Source organism: Crocodylus porosus, unplaced genomic scaffold, assembly GCF_001723895.1.
Source record: "Crocodylus porosus isolate Cpor-Errol unplaced genomic scaffold, CroPor_comp1, whole genome shotgun sequence".
In the NCBI taxonomy this organism is placed as follows: domain Eukaryota; kingdom Metazoa; phylum Chordata; order Crocodylia; family Crocodylidae; genus Crocodylus; species Crocodylus porosus.
In genome coordinates this window covers 128,606,922-128,628,751 of record NW_017728943.1, presented here as the reverse complement: position 1 = coordinate 128,628,751, position 21,830 = coordinate 128,606,922, and the positions used below count along the sequence as shown (strand labels likewise).

The 21,830-nt window shown below is 43.1% G+C and overlaps 1 protein-coding gene across 1 annotated transcript in view; it reads right to left on the bottom strand.

The window, feature by feature from the left end:
- The window catches only part of REPS1 (RALBP1 associated Eps domain containing 1), a 103,306-nt gene that overhangs the window by 72,244 nt on the left and 9,232 nt on the right, over nucleotides 1-21,830 (bottom strand). Inside the window, exon 2 of the mRNA XM_019550175.1 lies at nucleotides 7,232-7,355. Within this exon, the coding sequence (XP_019405720.1) occupies nucleotides 7,232-7,355 (124 nt within the window). The remainder of the gene's footprint in view (nucleotides 1-7,231; nucleotides 7,356-21,830) is intronic.

Here is a 21,830-nt window from a genome sequence, read left to right as displayed (position 1 = left end):
GTCTGCCTGGCCAGGCGCATCCCTGCTGGATCCCTCCTCTGCTTCCTGGCAGAGGAGAACGGGGCCTTCGCGAACTGCTTGGCCCAGCTCTTGCCCATGACATGGGGTAGGCACAGCACCCACATATGCGAGTGCTCCGTAGGGCTCTGTGCAAGTAGCCAGGCTGGGCTCTGGGCAGCAAGCAGCAGGGAGACTGCAAACAACTCCAGCATCAGCTCCATGCGCGTGTAGTCGCTGCCAGCATGGAGCTGAAGCCAGAGCTGTGGAGCCTGGCATAGGTGTTTGCAGCCTGCCCACTGCTTGCCGCAGGTGCCCAGAACCCAGGCAGGCTACAAACAGCTGCGCTGGGCTCTGGAGCCCAGTTACCAGCTCTGTGCTGGGAGCCGGGGAGAGACCAGGGCTGCCTCAGGCCCCTCTCCCACCACCCGCTCTGCAGCACATGTGCCGGTGCAGAGCTGATGCCAGAGCCCAGTGCAGCTGTTTGCAGGCTCCTAGCTGCAGCCGGCCCTGGCTCTGGGTAGCTGTAGCTGGCAGCAGCTACCCAGCCCTGCCATGCTGAGCAAAATGCCCTTGCGTGCCATGCTCGGCATGTGTGCCAGGGGTTCCTGACCCCTGATCTAAACTTTTCTCGGTGGTGGTAGATGACAGAACAAGGAGAAAGGGTCTCAAGTTGCAGCAAGGGAAGTTTAGTTTGGATATTAGGAAGAATTTTCTCATGAGGAGGTTAGTAAAACACTGAAACAGATTACCCAGAGAGGTTACGGACTCTCCATCCCTGGAGGTTTTTAAGACCCAGCTAAACAAAGCCTTGGCTGGGATGATCTAGTTGGGGATGCACCTGCTTTGAGCAGGGGGTTGGACTATATAACCTTCTGAGGTCCCTTCAAACCCTAATATTCTGTGATAAACCACAAATGCCTCATTCCATTCAAGAAGAGCACACACCAACTGCTGGAACTTCCTTAGCCTGACAAAGGGTTTTTGAACCCGAAAGCTTGCTTAATAATTGTTTTCCAACTATTTAAGTTGGTCTAATAAAAGATCTCAGATTCACACAAAGGACCTTGTCTCCCCATTTCCAGATGGCTTTCAAGAGGAACTGATGGCACAGCCCTGGAGGTACCTGGGCAGGGCAGAGAGCAAGGTCCTTTTTATGCAAGAGATGTACACAGGAGTCAATTCTTGCAAAGATTAGGCATCAGCTTCAGCCAGGCTTTGAAGGCCCACTGGGGTCCCACAGCCTGATGCTGAAGTTGGAACCGTAAGCCTCAGAGTTGCCAGATTAATCTTTACCAGGTATTTCAGTAAATGATGGTAACAAGCCAGAGTCTCTACTGTGTGCATGTGCATCAGGGAGGGAAGGGCATTAATATAATGTGCACCTCTAGATCATTCTCCCTGCTCCACTCCAGTTTTGTTTAACTCCCCAGAAGTCTCACACCATTCAAAATGAAATCAGAGATTACTCATTCTACTTCCACTCCCTTACGTGTGTGATGAAGACAGAGTAAGATGGAATTGATCAATGGGGGTGTACCAATAGAGATTTTCTTGGCCTATACCAATAGTTGATTATTCACCAGGCATATCAGCCAATACCGATCCAATAACTGATTTACGGGAGCACAGCCCAGCACCTTGCAGGTAAGTCTGTGGAAAGGAAGCGGGTGAGGGGGAGAGGAGGGCAGATCAAAGCCCCCATGGTGAAGGAGGGAGTGGGTCAGGGGGCACTGCCCAGCCAGAGTGCTGAATAGGACCCCAGGGTGGGAGCAAGACAGAGGCATGGGCAACTCATCCAGGGATCAGCATCCCAGCACTTAAACTAAAGCTTGTTAGATAAGCTTTATTTCAAGTGCCACTGTCACCATTTTTAAGCGCAGGGACAATTTTAGGAGTGGAGCTGAGTGAGATGAGGGCAGATGCCCCCTGTGGGCTGGGGACTTTTCAGCCTGCTGCCTTTGCCCTGGGAGCCACATGCTGGTCACGCCACATCCCCATCCTGTCTATTGGCAGGAGGCACAACTTGCCACCCCTACTGCTGCTGGTGGGCAGGGGCAGCGATGCAGCCAATGCATGGCTCTTACGGCAAACAGCAGCAGGGCAGCCAGTTCTGAGCCCACAGCGGGCAGCCCTCCTCCGCTCTGCGCACAAATCTGGGAGGGCATATGTCCCCCCACCCCCAAGGGAGGTGCATGCAACAGTGGGAAGCTGCCCCCCCTCCATTCTCACTCCCCCCTGTGCCCTTTGGATGTGCCACCCACAGCTCTGTCCTGCTCTGGCCCCAGGGTCCCATTCACTACCCTGGCTGGGCAGCATCTCCAGCCCCATTCCCTCAACATAGGGGCCTCAATCTGCACCCTACCACACATCCCTTCACAGACTTACCTGAAGGGTGCTGCTCTGCACACTGCCGGGCTGCATTCCTGGCTACCTGCAGCTGCATGCATGCACATGGCATCTGGAGGCCCTGGCCATAAGGCTTATTGCATTTATCAATACATTATCAACCTGATAATGTTAATTTTCCTTTTATCAGTGCTGATCCAATAGCGTATTGATATATTGGTGCACCTCTACTAATAAGCTAGTTTAGAAATACCTGAATATTATTCTGAATATGCCTGCTGTGCGTTAACAGTGAGAAATTTCATGTTTTTGCTTAAAACCATTACAAGAAGAAACCCATGCCACGCCCTCACATCCCCGCCCCAGGCTCCGCACACCCCTACAGACGACTAACTGTGCACATGTGGCAAAAGACAGCAGGTGCGTATTGGATTTACAAGTGCTGTGGATGCACCTTTCAATATCTGGATCCTCCAACTTCCAAGGGAGCTGTTCATTTGGAGGCCACTACCCTTTCAGTGTCATAACAGTTACAATCCACAACTCACCCTGAAAAGGCCCTCCTTCACAGCATGCAATTTGCAAACTGACTTTGACCTGCTCTCCCAGCAACATATTTATTTATCCTCAGTGCCCCAAGAATGACCTCCCACTGTTAATTTCGTCTGTCATGCTCAGGCCGAGCACTCAAGCCCCTGGACTCATCAGGACCTCTGAACTATCACCTCTGTCTCTTCAACCGAGAAATGCAGGGGGCAGGCAGCTTCTCCTGCTTTGAGCTACTGACTACATAATAACTTTTAATACTACTTTGTCAGGCAACTAAACAAGATGTGGCTTTTTTTTTTTTTTTTTTTTGGAAGTAGGCAAATGTCAGTGACATTACTGAATCAGATGGGTATAAATATACACATGCCAGTTATTGTTAGGTGTGCAGAAACCCACATTTGATGCAGATGCAAGTGTCCTGGATCTCTAGTAGAGGAAGGAACACACAACTGACATAAAAAAGTGAGTACTTTATGGCTGAAAGCCTAAGGCCTCATTTATCCATGTGACAATACCTCGTGGCTAGAAGCCCTAGGAGAAGCCATTCTTGCAATGAGAAATTGTAGATAAAAATCCATATTATTTGGACCTGCCTAAACAGAGATGTTCCTACAAGCAATCCATGACCCCTCTCTATACTTTGGAAGATCTGCTGCTTCCTGTTTCTGTCCCATTCCAGAAGGTCTAAACGTTACTCTGGACCACAAACAGGTGAAGGTCTGAGATATATGTTAACTAAATAAAGTGCAGATCCATGTAGGCATCACCCAATACAGGACAATAGCATGTCCTGTCATTAGGGATAATCAGCATGAGGAATAAAAGGGGAGAAAAGGACAGGGAAAGAGTTATTTCTGGGAAAGAAGGGCTTGGGTTAGACAGATGTCTATATCTTTGCACTGAAATCTGTCTACGGTGACAGATTTCTTTCCAGTGATCCAGAGAGGGATCATACAGCTTGACTGAAGGATCAGCCACAGTGACAAAGTTACCCAGTTTATTCCCCATGGAAAAAAAAGACACCACTCTTCCATGCCCTAAGGTTCCCCAGAGACACTAGTGACACAAAAATGTCTACAGCACAGACCCAGGATTCTCTCATAGCCACGAGATACAGGGTATTAGATACGACTAAGGGTAACTTTGAGAAAAATCTCCCTTGGTTGAGGTCTAGGGGAATGCCAATCCTGGAGGGGGAGGAAAAATGGAAGATTGTATCTATACAAGAGTGCTGCGTGGATCTACTATGGTTTTGTCTCCCAACTGTAGCCCTCTTTCCCTGGGCTGCTGTTCTAGTTTCTCTATTATCAAGCCTATGTGTTCTCAACCATTTTATATTCAGGGAAGCCCTCTGTAACGTTTTTTTAATTTGGTGGCACCCTAGTTGAGCATAGCTATTGTGCTGCCTCAGCTTACATCAGTGGTTCTCAACCAAGGTGCTGCCACCACCCCAACCAGATGGAATTGCCCTACATGCCTCATGCACAGCCAGATAAGCCTGAAGCAGACAAGTAAGGAAGCTGCATCTTTCTGAAAGATAATGTAAACTATTAATGCCCTTTATGCACAATTGCTCTTTTTTTTCATACCTAAGAATCTGAAGAAGTTGGGGTACTTTAAATTAAATTCAGGTTTTTAGATTTAGCTCTGTTCTATTGATAAAAGAGACAGTCTGGGGACATGGAGCCTTTAAAGATTTCTTTTCTAAACTAATCCAAAACAAATGGTATTACATGGTACAGAGTTTGCAGAGCTTCCTGGTCCAGACCCTCCATGCTCCTCATGGGAAGAGATGCATAGGACAATTCCACTTTCCCCATGCACCTTTTTCCACCTGTTCCGTGCACACTTTTGAGAGAAAGGTGGGGAAGTTGGACCATGAAGGGCTATCACAGGACCAAGCACTCGTGACTGTTTTAGGAGTTATGAGGCAGTGCAGGAGGCATGCAAGGCTGTTCCACTTGGCTGGGGCAATGCTAGGGTCTTAACTGCAGCACTCCTGAAAGTGCCTTGTGACACCCCAGAATGCCATGGCAACCCAGCTGAGAACTACTAGTCTAAATGATTACATCAACTGGTAGCTTGTTCAATTTCAAATCTGTTGCATTTGTTGTGTGGTATTTGGGAACACCACAGATTTAGCAAAAAATCCATGCCTGCAGTTGTGGTATCAGTGAAGTGATGTAAAAGATTTCCAGGAGGAAATGGGTTTGTTCTGGGCTCTTGTTCAAGATTTTGTAAATGGAGATTATGAGCATGCTTGTTCAAAGAAAGCCTCCCCCCCCACAAATAGTCTCTCAGAGCTATTGCTGACCATGGGTATCAGGGTAGGCTTGATTTAAATCAAAATCAGTTTAAATCATGATTTAAATCACAATTTAAATCCCTGGTCAGAAAGCCTCTATTTAATTATTGTTTTCTACAAAAAGTGCATTCTTGTTTGATATAACCTTCATTAAAATATTACCAAACAGGGTCTCTTACAGCCTGCTGCCATAATAGGTTTTCCCTTCTACCATACCATTCCCTCACTAGATCTCAAATCAATGTAGAAGCTATACTCAGAAACTTATCCTGCAAGACTTCTGGAATATTCTGCTCAAAATGTTTCTGTTTTGTTTCTACTGTCCCTCTCTCTTTGCATTTATCTACAGACTCTTCCTCCTTGCCCAGATCTACTCCACCCCCAACGAACCTCTATTCATTTAATTACTTGAAACTTTGTACTTTTAGAAGGAGTTTAGAGCTCAACTCCATGTACATAAACTTGCAGAGACAGTATGGCTGATGGGTAGGTAATCAGATCTGTTATCTTTCGCTACCATATTCTGCTGTTAACAAGGATGTTATCTCTGGAAACAAATCCATAGTTTGATAACTGAGACTAGGCATCACAGAGATGCTTAATGGGATCTTCTAGACTGAGCACTGAGTCCCACTGGGTTTTCTTTAATCTTTACTAATCTATAAAGGAGCCCCAGAGAACCCCCTAAGATTGGCCCCCTATAGGTCCATGGCCTGTTGTGACCTATTTATAAAACATTTCTGAAAAGGTTACATGAATATATGGTCTTAAATAGTATATAATTAGATGTTATAATCCCTATTCCACAATGATCCCTTTGAGCTCTAACATATCTTAAATTAAGGCTATCTTTTTACAGGTATATCTTTAAAAGCATCTGAAAAAATAAAAAATATAATTAAATAAAAAAAATCTGATTTAAATTTTAAAAATCTGATGTTTTTTGTTTTTAAAAACAATTGGCGGTTTTTATCCACCCTAATGGGTATTGGTTTAGCTAGCTATGAATAAATACACAACTCTGTATTAATGCCATCGTCTCCAACACCTCCTACCCCACAAATTCGTATCAGTTCTATTGATTTTTCCTGTGTTAACAGACTTGAGGTCTACATGATATTCTACCAGATTACCTTCTGCATATTGTAAGCAGACTGCATACTTATAGTTGCAAGAATGAACAGATTCTCTATACCCAATTTCAGGGTTACATTTTGCCACTGTTCCCAAATGATACTTGTTTGCAGACTTAATACAGCATTCTCTTTAACTAAATCTATGTTGATACACTCATCTAGATGAGTCAAGTTTAACTATTTATACACAGCGCTAGCAATTTAAAACAATTCAGAAAGCCCTGAGTTATGTCAAAAGCTTTGATATCAGCTCATCTTTTATCTTTGCATTTGGAAAACCAGGCACCATCTTGTCTCCTCCTGAAATATTAGTGCTATTGGACTTTGCAAAAAAATTAAGGTTTCAATTCATTTGGGCGCAGCTGCTGCTGGAGTCTGAGGACTCAGTCAAGACGACATCTGTGGCTGCCCACTTGGTGCTTGCTGGAAGCTAAAGTTGCCATTCCAAGTGGCCCCAAACAGTTTTTATATTTAAAAAAAGGTCAAATATTGACACGCCAGTATTAGAAGCTTAATATCAGTGCCATTCACCATTACACCTAGAAAAAAAAATAGTGCAGCATGTAACACCTACACCACAGGGTGAATTTGCATATGGATTCATTCTTAAACTCTATACCTTGTAGTACCATTTGTTTGGATTAGTTTAGAAAAGAAATATTTGAGGACTTCATGCCCCCAGACTGTCTCTTTTATAAACAGAGCTAAACTAAAAATTTAAATTTAATTTAAGGTACCAACTTCTTCAGATTTTCATGTATGCAAAAAAGTGAATAACTGCATAATAGGCATACCCTAATAGTTTACATTATCTTTTAGAAAGGTGCAAGCCAACTCCAACAAGTCTTAATATACTTACTCCAAAGGATGTTTAGATATTAATTTTTAGATGTACCTGTATTTAAGCTTTCCACTCTTAGAGGGAGACCAGACTGGGCCACAGCAACAAGTTTCAAAGCAATATAGAACTGACTTCTCCCAAAATATCCAAGTCTTGTTGCACCACAGAGTTCCATGATCTGAAAGAAAGCAACCAATATTAGTACTTCTGTAAACTGAAGTCAAAATGTAAGCTCCTCAAAAAAAAAAAAAAAAGAAAAAACCCAACCAAACACACATACACAACACCACCCTCCTTGCCTACTCAGCAATTTTCTGGAGTTTTACAACTTTTCTATGAGGCAGAAATCCTTTCTATGCAACATGAACTGCAAATAGTATAGAAATCGTTACACAGAACAGCAGAAGTAGAGAACCTGTAACTTGTATTCATCTGGTTCCCAGACACTAGTATTCATGTAGGCTTTGGAGGTTTACCCATTACTTACAAGAAAACGAACAAGGAGCAACCTAATCTTGCTATCCACCCCACGTAGCGCTTAATTGTTCCATTGCCAGCTATGACACCTTGGGTTCCCTCAGTCTGTGCATGCTGCTGGATCATTGGCAGGGATCTACTATATTCACCTGAATACAAAATGAGGTTTCTGTCCACCCTCCAGTCAGAATTTGGAAAAAAGCTCCTCATCTTATAATCATATACAAGGAAACCTCATTAAATACACTGTCTATCATTAAGCTACTGCCAAAAGTAGCATGTGCTCAGCTCAGTAATGGAAAGCAAATACAAAGCTGATTACATGCAGCCAACACTGGGCATGACAATGAAACACATGGCCCATTATTGGGCAAACTTTTTTTTTTTCTTTTTTTTTTCTTTTTTTTTAAAGGAAAAAATGTCGTGTCCCAAGTCAAGTCAGCCAAATAGATTCCAAATTCATGAGTCATTCAAGAACCACACATAACCTTGCTACCAGCAAGTATCCTTCACCCCTGCCCGGGGCTTCAGATGCTTCCAAATCCTTTGGGATTCAGATGTCCCTTAGTTTTGCTTGGCCTCAGCTGTACGGCCACAGGAGCAAGTTGGGGTGGGGGGCGGGGGGAGTCTCCTATTTCCATAAAATCGGTGTATAGCCAAGATCTTCCCAGTGGAAGTAAAAGGGGAGGCTAACTATGCACTGCCTCAGTCAGAGTACTATCCCCTGCTACGTTCATGGCTTTCCCCAGCAAGTAGGAAAATCACCTTGATGGTCATGGTATTTACTCTGTCAGAGGGAGGCAAATATTGGGCAAACATACTGATGGAAATCTATCACAAAGATAGGTTAGTTCAACCCATCTGAAGAAGATGTATGGTAGTGTCTGCACAGTCCCCTTCAGCACTTACTCCTTTTTAAGTCATGGTGAACCACTATGCTGAATACATTTTGACTTCCTCTTCACTGGAAGACCGGACACAAGGAAGAACTTCTCCGTAAGAGAACTAGAAACTGGAACACGCTCCTAGCAGAGATGGTACAGTTGCCATCCCTGAAGGTGTTCAAGAGGAGGCTTGATAAGCACCTTGTTGAGCTAGTTTGAGCTCACTAACCTCCTGCCTATGGCACAGGACCAGACTTTACGATCTTCCAGGTCCCTTATGCTCCATTGATTCTATGATTCACTCCCATAGCTGAGCTGTGTCTTTCTTTCCCATTTCTTCATCAACCTTAAACGTCTGGCAAACATCATCAAATGGGCCCCAAACAATTCATCCAGAATCCCTAGCCACCCCCCTAGCCTGGTGCATATGATTAGTGTGGCCCCACCCTCCATAAGGTTAAGCCAGACCAAGTTGACCTGCACTTGATCTGTATGTATATTTTTGGAGGATCCTAGGTCTTGTGACAAGACCAGCCAGTTCCAGTCATGTGGGGGGCTAATTAGCACATGGACCCTTTGTGGGTGGGGGTGGAGTTTGTAATCTGGAATACACACACATGCTGAGCAGTGCTGAGCTATGAGGTCACCCTGGCTTGAAATGCTGTCGACTACTGAATGAACTACAGTATAACCTCATGAACTCAGATATCAAAAATCTGGAATTCTTGAAAATCTGGCATTTAAAAAAAAAACAAAACACTACATAAGGGAGCAGCAGAGTGGGAAGATGCACGTGGCAGCTGACACTGCCCTCCATCACCCTGTGCCACCACTCTGCGTGCAGCTGCTGCTCTGTGACCAGCTGCTGCTACCACCCCCTCCCTCCCCCCGCAACTGGCCACAGCTCTGGTTTCAAAAATCAGAAATTTTCAAATTTCCAGCAGATGCTTGGTCCCAAGCATCCCAGATTTATGAGGTTATACTGTATATGGTGAATCATAAGATTTTTGATTTTGGACTAATGTGATGAGTAGTTTGTACTATATACAAAAGTACAAAAGTGCTGCTTAAAAGTACGTTTATGGAGTACATTTGCTAAAACTTGCAGCATTTTCAAAAAAAGGTAAAATACATCAATTTTGGATGAGCTAAGTCTATGGATACCTGTCAGAAATTTGCCTATATAGTAAATTATGTTTATTTCAAGGTCAGTGTTTTCAAATTTGCACCTTACTGCCATGTGCTCAGAGACAGCAGGGACAGAGAGAGCAGAGAATAAAGGGGGAGAGAAAATGAAACTGCAGGGGGGATGGGCTACCTGACTTCACCAGATTTATTTTCCCTGCTGTAGAAGCAGAAGGGAACAAATTCAAGGAAAATCTCCAATAACTAGATTCTCTACATGGAAAATTGTAATTAATTTATACATTTTCCACATCTAGAACCTAACAATTGGGGGATCATCTCACATTTGACAAATTGTGGTACCTTTCACAGATGCCAACAGCCTACTGGTTACACTCAATGGAACCCAGGGGTTCAAATGATTATATTCAGGGGAGAAATAATAAAAAAAAAACCAAAGCAACAACAACAACAACATGAATCTTGGCAAAACCTCACATAAGTTCACAGTACAAACAAGACATACATCTCCAGTAAGTTTCAAAACAGAGGTCAGAATTTCTATAGTTGTATAAAGGAAGTTATAAGGAAACCTAAGCATGTCACTATGGTTCATTTATGTTGTCTACCTATCATTTAAACTATCCACGCACAGGGTCTAATCAGAACACTGGGAATAAATGTGCATGCCTATGTACTGGAAGAGCATTACACTATGGAGAGCAAGGCCACTAATTATTCTGGCCCATTTCCAGACTGGATTGAGAGACATAACTAATTGGTTCTCATCTTAGAACTGTGTAAAAGAGTGTTGCAAATATAGTATAAGTACTTGATTTATTGTACTATGTTTTATTATGTAATTATATACTAAATGAGTCTGTAGTGTTTCACTTGCTTTTGAATGTACTGGCTTTGCGTATAAGAAGGCTGCAATAGGTGTTACAGTATTGGAAGTTTAATTCTAGTGCAGTAATCATGTAGTAAGCAATTCCAATGAAGTAATCATTTATGACAGTTTATGCTGCTGAGGCCATGTTTCACTAGAGAAACAGGGATATTTTAAAAAGTAAATATTAACATTATATATTGGACAATTTGCATTTTAAAAGTCAACAGGCTCCCAGCTATGGTTAACCACTGTCAGCTAAAAATTAATACACAAATATTCCAGTTTATGATACACTAGCACGGATTAGCCAATACTCTTTTCCAGCATGAAAAAAATACAACTTACGTTCAAATCAGTGATTTCAGAATGCAGACTTGTAAATTCGTCACTGCAAGAACACTGGTAGTCCAAATGAACTCAAAGAAACTATTCATGGAAACACAGTTACATACTTGCTTGAGGCTTTGAAGGAATAGACACTTCATTTCCTTTATCTTGTTTTTGTCTAAAAAAGTTTTACCACAGCAAATTCTGTATCTGTACCCAGTTCCACTATGCATTTTAGAGATGCAACAACAAATTCACATTTGCGTTAAGTCTGGTTGAGACTTTATAGAACTATGAATTATAAAAGTCGCTCCAACCTGTTTAACCACATATCTCCTCCTCCCCAGTACTTCCTGCAAGATGATACTGCAGTGTTGTTATGCACTGTTAAACAGCAAAATTTCAGTAGTGAAAAAATACAATCTTGGAGTTATATAAATAAGGGTAAAGTGCTTTCAGCTGAAGAAGAGGCATAAAATGACCAAAAACTGACAAGAACTGACTTCAGTGCTCTTTTGCATTTAAAAGTTTAGCATTTTAAGTTATAAACTGATTAAAATGCATGCGTTTTAGTAAGAGAAGTTTCAGAGTAGCTTTAGAATTCAGTTTCTGGAACAATGAAAAGTTATACTGGCAGACGGTTCTCAAAATTAAGTGCTTATTGAACTAAATGGCTCAAATAACCTTTTCTAGCATGCTTATCACAGAACTGTAAGGCTGGAAGGAGTCTCAAGAGGTCACCTAGTCTATAACATACTCAGAGGCAAGATGAAGTGTATCCAAAACATCCCTGACAGATACTTTTCTAACCTGCTTTCAAAATCTCTCCATTGACAGGGATTACACAGTCTTCCAAGATAGTTGCTGCTGAGGTCAATGACTTCTTAGCCCAGAACTAGCAGATCATCACCATCTTCATAAAATCGTATTTTTTGCTTACTTAAAAACCACAGGTCTCAATACTGTATTTCCTAGCTTACACAAAGTCAGTTCCATCATAGAATACGTTTCTGAATCTCTTATATTTGTCCTTTTCCTTTGGGCTTGCTCCTATTTGTTTACATGTTTAAGTGTGTCACCCAAGTTGGATACAATATTTCAAATGAGATTTCACCATTGCAAAGACTAGCAGGGTAGCTGCATCTTACATGCGACTACTATACCGCTTTGGCCTTTTGGCAGTATGACACTTATCGGTTTATAACAACTCCCAGATTCTCATCTATAGAACTTGGCTAGGCAGCAGCAGCAATTTCCCATTTTGTATTTCTGCATTTCAGTTCTCCTAAATGTAGTACTGAACCTTGCTTTATTTGATTTCATATTATTGTCATGAGCCCGACCCTCCCAGTCTGGCATCAAATTTTAAGCGTATACTTCAATCCATCAATCAAACTGTCAAAATATTAAGTACTAGACCCAAGACAGATCCCTGCAGGACCTCACTTGCATGTCATCCCAGTTTGAAAGCAAACCACTGATTATTAGGGTACATCCTTTCAGTGAGACATGCAGCTGTGCATCCCCTTCATCTGGACCAGGGGTGACCAAGATGCAGCCTGCAGAGCTGTGTTATCTGGCTCACAGGGCTACAGGTCTGGCTATAGGTCCAGAAATTTGGAAGTATGGCAAGCAGTGGCAGTGTTGTTGGTTGCAGCAATCAGTGTTGCTGCAACTTGTTCTGGCACCAAATTTCTGGACTGTTGGGAAGCTCCTCTGGTTGGATCCAGAGCAGAGCTACAACATCTGGCCTGTAGGGCCAGAAATTTGGTGGTGGGAGGAACAGTGGCCACCATGGCTCCAGGAGCTGCAGCAATTAACAATACTAGCAAACGCCAGCCTCACAGTCCAGATGGCGCAGTCCTGTAGAGCCAAATGAGTTGGGCATCAATAATCTAGACCAGGCTTGTCCAACATGTGGCCCGTGGGCCACCATTCGGCCCTCCAAGCTGTTTGCTGAGGCCTGAGGTGCTGGGATGGGAAATGGAAATAAACACTGTATTTTCATTTCAGGGGGTGATGTGATACTGCTTCCTGTGAGGTCTTTGAATATGGCTTGCCGGCCCACTGAGTGATAAAAAGTTCATGATCTGGCCCCACATTCAAAAAGGATGGACACCCCTAATCTAGACCATATTTCCCTACTTTGCTTAGAAGAATCTAAAGTGGGACTGTCAAATTTACAGAGCATCTTATATCTCCTGCTTTCACTGTATTCACTAGGCCAGCTATTCTGTTAAAGAGGAAAGGCGGACAGTAGATAGGTTAAAGACTAATACATTATAAAGAGCTGCTATTAAAAACCTTGAAAATGCTAGGAGCTGAAGCATTTTGAAAGTGTCAGTTCCACAAAAAATGACAGCACTGCTTTCATTAAATTCAGACAGGTGCATAACTTTTCCTCAGTCCTTAGACTATGTACCATCAAAGTACTCTGTAGAAGGTATAAAGATATAAAAAACAAAAGACACTAACACTAATGAATTTGAATTCCAACACACAAAACACATTCAGCAAATATTCATGACATTCAATCTGACCGCTAAGCTGAATACTATTTCCATAATGTATTTGCAAAATGTACCAAGAAATAACATTTAATCATGCCAAGTTTAAAATGGGTTGACACTACAGCTATTGTTTCTTTTGCATACAAGGGATATGGCAACAAAACCTTTCCACCCTAGCTAACTGATGTCCACTAAAAGTTTTTCCAGGTCTGGGGCCATATATTTTGGAAGACTGGTGGGCAAGATTTAAAGACCTTATAATAGAAGTAGGGCATGCTAAACTTGTTGTCATGCTAATGAAGGGAATTTTAATCGATTCCACAAGCTCTGGGCCATAGAATATCAACTTCAGATGAATCAGTCAAAGGAATAAAGTCTACAGTATTGGAGCACTTCCAAGAAAAAAAACAAGTGAGGGTAGTGTTCCTCTTTGTGGTGAGGAACTATCTGGAGTTCCCAGCTATACCCAGAGGGACCATTTTTATTGCATGCTGTACCTATAAAGTAAATAGTGACATTTTAGAAGTCTGTGCTCACCTTTGACAATGGATTCTGCACTGCACAAGTGAAATACAAAGAGTTTCTCTCCTTCTTTAAAGCAACATGATTAAAATCCCAAGTTCATGAATATCCCATTACTTAACTGTTCATGATCATTCAAATCAGAAATAAAGACAACAAAAGCACTGAAATTCAAAATAGACCACACTGAGTAACACAATGTGAGATTTGTATCAGTATGCATTTGGGGTAACTGCAATATTAGGGTGGCAAAACCACAAGATAGATATGGTTTTTTGACAAGCAAGGAACATACTTACTAGTACCTAAATTACCATATTTACTTGGCTACAATACGACACCCCCTCATAACTAGATTCTCTCTATATAGAAAACAGAAAATTTGTCATAATTTTCTAGAGGCATCTAAAGCATTAGAAAGTCCTCTTGATGCCGCCTCCCCCCACCCCCGAATGCTACAGCAGGGAAAGAAGTGTGGCAGAGAGAGGGGGAGAAATCAGGTGGCCCCCTTACCTTCTGCCCCACCCACTTCTTCCCCTTTCAGCTTTCCTGCCTCCCTGCCACCTACACCCCCCGCACCAACTCCCCCATCTCCGCCTCTCCCCCCATTCTCCCCACACTGCCCCCAGTTTCTGCCTCTTCTCCTCCCCATCTTACTCTCAGACACTTCTAGAGCTGCTCTGTCCCGGAACACAGCTTGTGGAAGCTCAGCCCTTGCCTGGCCATGCTGCAGTTCTGGATGCTACTGACTGCCTGGGCAGGCAATGCAGCAGGGTCTGCACTACTGATTGGCCAGGAAGGGGAAGGAGTTTCCCTGTGTTCTGTTTAGGAGACCCCAGACCCAAGCTAAAGCCCAGAGGTGAACTGCATCTGACAGTAAGGGGCAGGGAAGGGGATGGGGCAAAAGCTGCAGATAGGAAGGAGGGGTTGGGGCAGGAAGATGCTGCGAGTCTGATTCTGGCCCCAACCCGGGCTCAGTGCCAGAGTTAGAGACGCAACAGCCCGCCTGCTCCTCCCTCCATTTTATATGTGAATACAAGGCAAGGGGCTTTTCCTCCTCATGGCGATTGTGGTGGGGGAGATCCTCGCTTTATATTTGAGTAAATATGATACCATCTACCCAACTGTGTATTACTTGAAGAAAGCTATAAAAATGTAGTCATTTAAAAGACCAGAAATTTGGCCCTTCCAAAACTGGGCCTGCAACGGAAACCAGAAGTCTCCCTTTTAAAATCAGCACAGCTCCCATTTCTAGTATAGCAGAATCTTTATAAAAAATGTCACTGTCACAGGGTATGCTTATTCTGAGCACTGTGATAGTTTTGGAAGGAAAGGATTCTTTGTAAGTTTTAACAGTCACTATTAAAACTACTCAGATTCAGAATGATAGTAGTCCCAAGACAGGAAAACTACTGGACAGAGTAAACAAGTTGACAGGGTACATCACAATTTAGTAAGTGTTGCACAAAAATCATCATGTTGCATATATATAGTATTTCTATTTTGGGCACTGTACATATACATGAAGACACAAGTGGCCCCCGCCCAAGTTTAGAATTTGAAGCACATAGACAAGACTCAGGATATAACAAGCTATGCAGTGAATGCAGTGATCATAATGTAGCTTGATTAGTTACATGCATCTAACTGATTCACTTCAAGGAAAAAAAAAATAGGAGTCACCCTTCTTAGCCTAATGAAAGAATGATCCTTATCTGACCAGGAAGATATGAAAACTGTTCTGAATGTAATTGTTTTTAAAAGGTCAGTTTATGAAGACTCCTCTTTCTAAGTTTGTTTATAACTTAAAAAAAAAAAAAAGCACACAAAAACGTATGTGCAGGTAGCTATGAACTTACATGTGCAAATAGCTAAGAACTTACATTCTGTTTTAAGGATGAGATCTTGTATGTTACTGACATCTGAATTTCTTGAAGTGGGTCACCTGGTAAGATCTGGTCTATAACTGTACAGTTAACTATACCTAAAGCTAACCACATGAAAGGGAGAAAGAAGCCTCAGGGAAAAGGAAGATTATTTGAACCTCCAAGTCCTCCTGGAGTAATTATCAAAAGGAACTGGAGCCAGATCAGAACCATGACTCCTAATGCAAGTTAAGGTCTGAAAATCAGTTCAAAGGGCCATGTAGGCAGTCCCAAGGGCAACTGCTTTCTAAAGTACCATGTTTTTTCCAATGCAGCATAATTTCATTCTTGTCCAGCAAGAGAGTCAGCTGAATATTAAAGAGTATTCATTCCATGAACCATCAAAATACAAGAAACATTCCAGATGTTAACAGGACTGGGCTGAAACGGATAAGGAACTCATCCCTATTTGACATTCTTGACACTGCGCAGCAGCAATTGTACAGGGCACAATCTTGTTAGCTTAGTATTTGCTAAGGGGATCGATCAGAACCACTTCCATGTAGTGATCCCTGGTAACACCTGACAGCCAAGAGCTCCCAAATTGACAAAAAAAGGCCAAAGCACACAAAGATAAAGATACGGACACCATTTCTGTCATACAAAAGAAGTACTTTCTAACTTAAAAGGTTCCTTGCAATCTCTCTGCAAAGCCTGAAAACCTCTGCCTTAAAGCAGTTTACCTGCAGGTTGTCTAGGCCAGTGTTTCTCAACCTTTTAAGTAGCAAGTACCCCCTAACTTCTGAAAACTTTAATAAGTAGTCCAACACTCAATTTTCCAGTGGATTTTATATTTACAGACTAATATGTGCCATGTGTTGGAAGAAGGGCTGTGTCTATAATGCCGTGATATGACAGATGCCTGATCTGGTGTGGGTAGGGTTGCCACCTTTTACACTGGGGTGGACAACTCAAGTATGTACCTGGGCTAGAGGTGATGTTGGCCAAAGCTAGGAGGGCTTTGCGCGGCATGCCAAATTATTGCTGGGGAATTTAAAGCGCCATGCAATGTGTGGTGCACCAAATTTTTTGCCTTAGTTTTGAGAGGAAGAAGGGGTGAGAGAGGAAGAGAGGATGAGAGAGTAAAACGAAAAGAAGGCAAGAGAAAGAGTATTGGGGTACCCACACAGCCCCCATCTCGCATACCCCCGGGGATATGCATACCACAGGTTGAGAAACAATGGTATAGGTAACTATTAGTGTAGCTTTTCCTAAATTTAAACTACCTAAAAAATTGCACAGACAAGCAGCACAAGTAATACATATGAAACAAAATTTAAACTTTTTTAAAGATGTGTGTTCAAAGTCTATGGCTCTCTCCTGAGAATTGCAAAGGGAATAGAATTTCTCTGTATTTTCTTCTTTTTCTAGTTGCCAATTAGCAGGCAAATCGTAGCTGAGTTAAGTTTCATGACTTTTCAAGCTACAATACAAATTAAACAAACTAATTATCAAAAACAACAGAAATGTCCATCTTTTAACATTTGGATGATTTATACACAAATCAAATCAAAAGCAATAGCTCACACTACTGTGGCATTTTTTTTCTTGTCAAAACAATGAATTCCTTTAACTATCATTTAACATTGTAGTATGCTCTTATACAGTAACCGTGGAAGTACTGAAGTAATGAAAGAGTGGGTAAAAATATGAATACTGAACTCCACACATTTATTAATAGTTCAGCTAGTATTGTTCGTGCCAGGAATTGTATTTAGTTGAGCCCCAAAAAAGAGACAACAGAAGAAAACACAGCATTTCAAGCCACTAAGCCCACTATACTAAAATTGCTGCCCTGGCTTAATGTGTACTCCTGTGATTCACCAGGTAGATACAAGACACTCTGACTTGGCTTGGCACTCTATGAAAGTCTAAGTTTTGCAAGTCTTCAAAGCTGTTCATTATTAGAAATATGATTAGGTTTCTGGCAATTTTAAGAGCTAAGAAATTCATTAACACAGAAGTTTAACTATCCCAACACAAGTGCTCATGGTTAGGCTGGAACAGTCTAATATTAGTTCTTATGTTATCATAGTATTTAAACACGTTTTATTTTGGGTATGACAGTCTGCCACGATTCATTAAGTAGAACTCCCCAGGGGTTTCACTACAAGTGCTTCACTGGCAGTGGAAGCAATCTGAGGAACTTAACTGGGACACTAGCTACACAGACAGCTTTGGTGACAGATTTTCACGCATATAGCCTGTGGGCTATACACGTTTTTACAGACTTGACAGGTGGGTGTGGGCTATACAAGGGTGCAGGCTATGCAGAGTCTTTAGAACAGCATAGCCCGTCCCCGGCTGCGAGCTCTAGCTCTGGCAGCCATGCCCAGCAGAGCGCAGCTGGTGGCGGCGAATGAGGCTCTGCAGGGGAGGGGAGGGATGAGAAGCTGCGAGCCCCGCTCCCTGCTGCTGCCAGCTGCACTCTGCTGGGCACGGCCGCTGGAACCGCAGCTGGATCCTGCAGCTGGGGACGGGCTTGCGGGCTCTGCAGGGGAGGGGAGGGATGAGGAGCTGCAAGCTCCAGCAGCCATGCCCAGCAGAGTGCGGCTGGTGGCAGCAGGGAGTGGGGCTCGCAGCTCCTCATCCTTTCCCTCCCCTGCAGAGCCTGCAAGCCCAGCAGAGCCCGCGCTTGCGGCCATGTCTCCAGGTGCGGGGACTACACAGAATACTTTACAAAAACACAATTTTCCACAGGTTGTACATGGGTGCGAGTTATACATGCACGTGGGCTATATGCGCGAAAATACGGTACTCCTTTTCTGACACTTCAAGCACTGGCCAAGGGAAAGGAGAAAGTAAATTTGTCTTGGAGCCCAACCTGATCTAGAACAAGGCCCTAAAGCTCAACTCTTCAGATAGTTTCCCCTGCCTGCTAAAATCTGTAATGTTACAACAGAGAAACCCAAGTCTAACAAATCACAACTGATCTAAAGTTGCATGCCTAGCTGGAAAGCTCAGCAGGTTTTCCCTATTCAGAAGAGAATGCTTACCCATGATATGGACTGTAGCAGGAGGCTCACTGCTCCTGCTACTTTAAGAGGAGGTAGGCTGCTTGAGAAGCAGCCTCCAGGTGTGCTAGGGCAATTGGGAGTCACATGGCCTACAAGGGCTGGGCTATCAGGATATAAGCTGGAGCTGGGCAGGCAGTCTGGATCTAAGAGCTGTGGAAAAAGGAGCTTCCGAGAAATGTCTGAGCTACGGTAAGCAATGTTGGTGGCCTGTGGAAAGGACTAAGGAGGTTCCAGAGAGAAAGCAGGGGGCTAGAAGGCTTGGAAAGAGTATAGAGGGCCAGAGGCTCTGGGGAGCAGATAGATCCAGGGTGCCTGTAAGTTTCACTACCTAGGAGTGGGGTTAGGGCTCAGGAAGAGCTAACAGCCAAGAAGGGCCACAGCTGAAGGCTGGCAGGGCTCGAGAACCCAGGGGTCTTAACTGGCTTAAGAGCAGGGCCAAGGTCTAAGGAGAAGAACTGAAGGCCTGGAGGGCCACAGCCAGAAACAGATGGGGCCAGAGTACCCATAGCTCAGAGAGGAACTGCTGCAAGGATGAACAGAGCCAGGAGCCTGTAGGGACAGATATGATTTGACACATCTGTGAGGCATGACTGGGTGAACTGGAGACTAGAGAGACCACGTAAGTGGCCCTTACGGCAGGGCCACCTGTGACACCTGTGTTCACAAGTGCGAGACCAGGCTTTGGAAGTCCTGGAGCAGCCTCCCTTTTTCTAAAAGATAAATATATCAAGGCAAGACCAGAAAGGAGAAGGAGAGATTGCCCAAAAATAGTAAAATGGACAGAGGCTTCAGGACATCACAGCCACCCCTGGAGCAGGACCCTGTTACATGGACAAACAGGTCTCAAGGAGGTTGGTGGGGGGGAGAGAAACAGGAAATCAGTGATGTGAGGTAACAATAAGGGGAATAAGCCTGCTGTCCTCAATGATTTAAGACAGATTTCAGGGGCTGTCATTGGAAGCACATATTTTAAATGTTTAAGGTTTTTGGTGAATAAAGGTATTTTAATTTAAAGGTTCTGGGAGTACAACATGGTAGTCTGAAATTTTCTGGCTGCTTGCAACATGGCAAATGCTATTTTATTTTCAACTCTTGTTCTCTTCTCTAATGCTAAATTAATCCCTTGCTCTTCTTTATAATGTGGCAGGACATTTTTACCTTTCTGAGGCTGGAAGGGGATTATCTGTTATGTTACTTTACTACTATTCCAACTATGGTAGTGCCCTAGGAAAGTTTAATTACTTAAGTTTTCCTCTTCCTACAACTTCCATTGGAGGATGTAGCATTCTGATCAGTATAGCACTCACTTCAGGAAATATGCTAGGTTCTGGGGTGAGGGCCCCACAAAGAGTCAGTCTCTGCTTTAGTGAAAGGCCATGAACCATTATAATATAATAAGCCATTTTATCTGAACTACTTATCTTTCTATTCAACCAGGGATGAAATGGTTGGAAAAACTAGAAATGGGGAAACATGGGCAGCCACTAAGTCCTGTTATCTCTGAAAAGTCCCCATCTATTTTAAGGTTTCAAGAAATGTAGTTCTTCTGAGTGGGTAGCTAGCACAGATGCATTCAATAGTAGAAGAATAACACCTTGCTTTAGGAATAAATTAATCTTAAAAGAGCCATAAGGAAACAAACTAATTAACAGGGTTACACAACACACATGCTCTCTTTTGCTGACTCCAAATCCATTGTAAACTGGTAATCATTAAGTCCCTGAAACCTGGCAAAAGAATTTTGTACTAAGAGCACAAAATCCTTCAGTAAACATTATGCATGTTTTAGAAAACCCTGATTATTTGGTGTAATATTATAAAGATACAGCAACAGCAAGTCTTCCTGAAGCTCATCTGGCTGCAATTATCAAAAATGAAGGAAATGCAACAAAGCAGATAAGCAGCCCTCAGAAATTCCGGCTAGCTTTTCCAAGTCTCTCTTACTAGCATATGACAGTCCCCAGAAACGCACGGAATAACCAAAAAAGGCATATTTTGGAAATACATCTTTTATAAACAGATGATTTCAGGGGCCAAACCACTTTGACAACTTGTCCTACCAGTCAGCATCTGTGGGTCACCAAAAAAGTGCTGATCTGAGCAGTAGTTGGATTAGCAATTAACTGCAGGTTTCAAAATGCCTTCAAGGGATATCTGGAGTGGGGGAGGGTAATAAGTCTGTCTGATCCTCCTACTGGAACATGAACAGTGTATGTATGGTACTCAGTGGCTGACTGAACAAGAGTAGCTGCATACCTTCTTAAATGAATTTAAGTAAAGAAATGAAGACTTCCTTGAAGTCCAGGGAACTCCCATACAAAGGCTTAATTTGCATGGTAAGTACTTACAGCCCTTCACAGCTACCACTATTATAGTACCACAGAGTTTTGTTTTGGGAAGCCAGTAGGTGGAATCTTACACTTTAAATATTTTAAAAGCTAGTAAAATATTAGAAATCCATAAAGACCAACAGTGACACTTTGGAATTGAAACTATTTACTAATGACTAGATTGCAAGTTATTACCCTCCCCCCTCCAGATATCCCTTGAAGGCATTTTGAAACCTGCAATTAAGGACAATAAGAAGTCCTTTTTTAAATATGTAGGGGGTAAAAAGAAGGTCCCGAGTAATGTGGGGCCCTTGCAAGACACAATGGGAAACTTGGTCATCACACCAGACGGCAAAGCTAACATGTTTAATGATTTCTTTGCCTCCATCTTCCTAAGTAGGGAACAGAACAGCCACCTCCCTGCTGGGCCCCCCTCGGGCCCCGGGGGAGGCACACCTGGCCCACGGGTTAGTGAGGATTTAGTTAGGGAGCTTCTGGAGGGGTTGGACGTATTCAAGTCAGCCGGCCCGGATGATCTCCACCCTAGAGTTCTAAAGGAACTGGTCATTGCAAGTCCCCTGGCACAACTTTACGAGCACTCGTGGTGCTCTGGTGAGGTACCGGAGGACTGGAAGAGGGCCAAC